At 39.0% G+C, this 3,745-nt stretch overlaps 1 protein-coding gene across 1 annotated transcript; it reads left to right on the top strand.

Annotated features, from left to right (window-relative positions):
- The first annotated feature begins 207 nt into the window (after nucleotides 1-207).
- On the top strand, nucleotides 208-1,883 carry LOC107814170 (mavicyanin). The gene is made up of 2 exons (XM_016639520.2): nucleotides 208-454; nucleotides 1,238-1,883. The coding sequence occupies exons 1-2, from the start codon at nucleotides 292-294 to the stop codon at nucleotides 1,651-1,653; spliced, it is 579 nt and encodes a 192-aa protein (XP_016495006.1). The 5' UTR covers nucleotides 208-291; the 3' UTR covers nucleotides 1,654-1,883.
- The last annotated feature ends 1,862 nt before the right edge of the window (nucleotides 1,884-3,745 follow it).

Here is a 3,745-nt window from a genome sequence, read left to right as displayed (position 1 = left end):
AAGGATAGAGAAAGACATTCAAATATATCCTAATAAATTAGGTAGACATGGGAAAGTAGAGGCACCAAATCTCCAGTTTAATATTATCACAAGCAATAAAAGTCTGGAGTTTTTTAATTTTTTAAAAGGTAATTTCTAGCATTGAACTACATGACATTCCAAGTTTTCATAATCTTGAACTCTCTATATAAGTAGGGCTAGCATCATTTGCTAAATGTGTACCATAATTGCTTTCTTCCATTTACTCTTCAACTCAATTTTATTAACTTTGAAAAGAAATCAAATTAAGTAATGGCAGTGTCAGCTGTAGCAACTCTCCTATTTCTTCTTGTTGCTTCTCCGGTGGCTTTTGCCGCAAACCACGTCGTTGGAGGCAGCGGCGGGTGGAGCCAGACCGCCGGAGATTACTCCACTTGGGCAGCTGGTGAAACCTTCAACGTTGGTGACACACTTGGTTCGTCTTTCAATTTCTATCATTTTTTTATTCTTTAGTTATTCAGTATTCCAAAGTTATTGGTCCGACTAATTTGAATATGCGTTAGGTAGACTCACTAAGAAAATATAATTTTCTTTACCAAAATGTTTTCCATTCATAGAAGTTGAACTAGATACTTTTAGGTTGATATACAATCAAAAGTTACAATGTAATTTTATTATGATAATAATGTAAAATCCAAAAGCAAAATAGGGACCATTGGGTAATTGCAACATCCCAAATATTGTATCATGTGGCACATAATCTCAGGACCAGAGTCAGTAATTAAAATTTTTTACCAAGAAAAGTCAACTAAATATGTGCAGGATGAAATATTAATTCCCCCCCCCCCCGGCTAGAATGCTAGATGATCTATCCCAATTGCCCTTATTAATTCAGATTAATTCGCATGAATAGATTCGCTAAGGGATTATAAATTACTTCATTCCTGAGACTTGAACCTAAACTTTTGATTAATTGATGAAAAGATTCCAACCATTCTACCACACTATATCGTGATGACTAGATTTTTGTGTCTATATATACCAGGAAACATCAAAAGTAGACTTGAGAGGAGATAAACTAGTTATATAATTAAAATTGACAAGATATAGTTTCTTTTTTAACATGTTATATATCTTTAGCTTAGAGAATTATAATTAACAAAGAAACTCAAGGGTTTGAGTTCTTAATTATTATTGTTATAAGTCTTTCTTTAGACTAAACCAAAATAGTAATTTGAAATTGCATGGTGATTATCAGAGTTCAACTATGGTGCAAGCCACAGCGTGGATGTAATAAGCAAAGATGACTACGACAATTGCAACACCGGAAACGCCCTCGAGTCTTACAGCGACGGCAAGACAACCATCAAACTTTCCAAGGCCGGTCCAATGTACTTCACTTGTTCCGCATTTGGTCACTGTCAATCTGGCATGAAGTTAGCCGTCGATGTCAAAGATAGCTCCTCCACTCCGTCAACTCCTTCAACCACTCCTTCAACTCCATCAACCACTCCTTCAACTCCTTCAGACTCACCCACCACACCCACCCCTGAGGTTGGTAACACGCCGTCCAAGTCGACACCGGTAACGCCTAATGGAGCAGCCGGAGTTATGGGCAAAACTATGGTCGGATTTTCAGTTGTGTTGGGAGCTGTGTTTGCGTTCATCTGCTAGGCGAGAGGCAGTGCTTTGTATTATTATTGTTAATTTTATTCCTTTCTTAGTTTGCCTATTATTACTATTGGTGGGGTTCAGCTGTTATTTTTGTTCCTTTTAATGTTTATGAGCAGCTAATTTTTGTGTGCATATTGTTGTAAGGAATAAGTGATTTTTCTTCACATTTTAGTTTCTCGAGCTGCCAGCTGTTGGATCGAAGAGAGATATTTTAAAAAATTGTTGCTTTACTTTTTGGTAGTACTAATATTTTATGCCGACCTACAACGGAAAAGGACAGTTTAATTTGCTATGGCTCAGGAGCCTTTAATAACCCCCCCGCCTTTACTAACCCCTCCTCTGAGCTGTTTGGTAGTAGTTGTAGATCATATAAGATGCAACAAGATATAGGAAAATAGAAAAGCTAGAATAAGTAAGCCCATCCGATTTTATTGATTATTCGAGATTAGGGGGATGAATTGAAGATCGGCCCCATAGTATATCAGACCGAGACATGAGGATAAGGTATTAACTTCGGAATTCGAAGTATCTATGAAGATCGAGACCGAAAATGATTAAGACCAAACAAGATAGACATCAAACAAGGCTGAAGATAGCATAATAACAGAAAGACGAAATATCCGTGACTGGTCGAGAATCATGGCGAAAATCCCGGAACGGATCAAATCAAGCACGGTTATTTAGTTGATCATGTGATTTCCTTCTGTAATTAGAATTGTACCATAATTGGAATTCATCTACTATATAAGGGAGGGGAGGGGGAGGGGAGAGGGAGGGGTTCTAATCATTTTTAGGCATCTAACATTCACGCATATCAAAGCAATATATCACACTTTTATCTTTTGCATGCTCTGTTATCCAGCCCATACTTCCAATAGCTAGTTCAGCTGGTTCAAGGGCAATTAGCTCAAGGGCCATAATTGTTCATCATATTGGTTTGCTTTGTTTTACTGTAATTCCTAGCATTAATTCTTATATTTACCAGTTTGTGCCAAGTGAAATCACAGATCCCTAAAACCACTTATAAGTTTAATTATTATCCGATTTTAAGGGTAAACAGTTTGACGCCCACAGTGAAGCTAAGGATAATAGTGATTGCCTGGTATAATCTTCGTAACACACATTATTTTACGCTTGTTCTTTAAAGTGTCTTTGATTTCAGGATCAACATGTCAAACTCCCAAGCAGCACCCACACACAGAGACAACAACCTTGGTCTTCACGGGGAGAACGAAAACATAGCCGCCCCTGGGAACGGAGTACCTCCAGCTAACCCCGATGGAGATCCGGCCGTGGACCAATCGATGTCAGCTCCCATATTGCCATTAACAGGAATTTGGGCGTCGACCCTGAGAATAGCATCCGCAGAGACGCTCGAACAGCAGATCATAACTCATAGAGCGGGGAAGAAGGCAGAATTAGCCTTCGAATAATATTTGAGATGTCGTAGACTCAATAAGCTGCAATAGCACAACTCCAAAATTTAGAATCGTGCACCAAGAACGATCGAGCTCGAGCCATCACAAGAAGTTGTTCATAGAGCCGAATCGGTGCCTAAGTGATCAAATAAAGGAGAATCGGAGACTAATCCCGCTATCGCAAAAATGTTCAAGGAACTGACGAAGCGAATCGAGACAGGGGAAAAAAAGATCGAGGAAAATGATAAGAAGGTGGAAACTTATAACTCTAGGGTCGGCTGATAAGTAGGGTTTTTGACCGCTTATTTGCTCTTTTTTACTTGCGTTTTAGTTCAAAAATGCTTAAAGGTATTTCCGAAAACTAATGAAATGTGCTTGCTTGCAGGAGTGTTGCAATATAAGCCAAAGAAATGAAAATCAACTCATAAAAGAGTCAAAAGTGGACAAGGACCAAAACAAGGAAAAAAGGCCCACAGTGCAGACCGCACAATACTGTGAGATCGCAAAACAAGGAAAGAGCCATGTCAGGTTTTCTTCAGAGTATGCGGATCGCACAAATATTGTGTAGCCGCAGAAGAGGAGATTCAAAGAGTTGGTTTTGGGCAAGTTGAAGATATGCGGACCGTACCATAATTGTGCGGCCGCAGGATGACAAGTGCGGACGCACTCACAAT

This window comes from Nicotiana tabacum, chromosome 7, assembly GCF_000715075.1.
Source record: "Nicotiana tabacum cultivar K326 chromosome 7, ASM71507v2, whole genome shotgun sequence".
Lineage (NCBI taxonomy): Eukaryota > Viridiplantae > Streptophyta > Magnoliopsida > Solanales > Solanaceae > Nicotiana > Nicotiana tabacum.
Note: the sequence above shows the minus strand (reverse complement) of the source record. Positions and strands in the feature narration are given on the sequence as shown.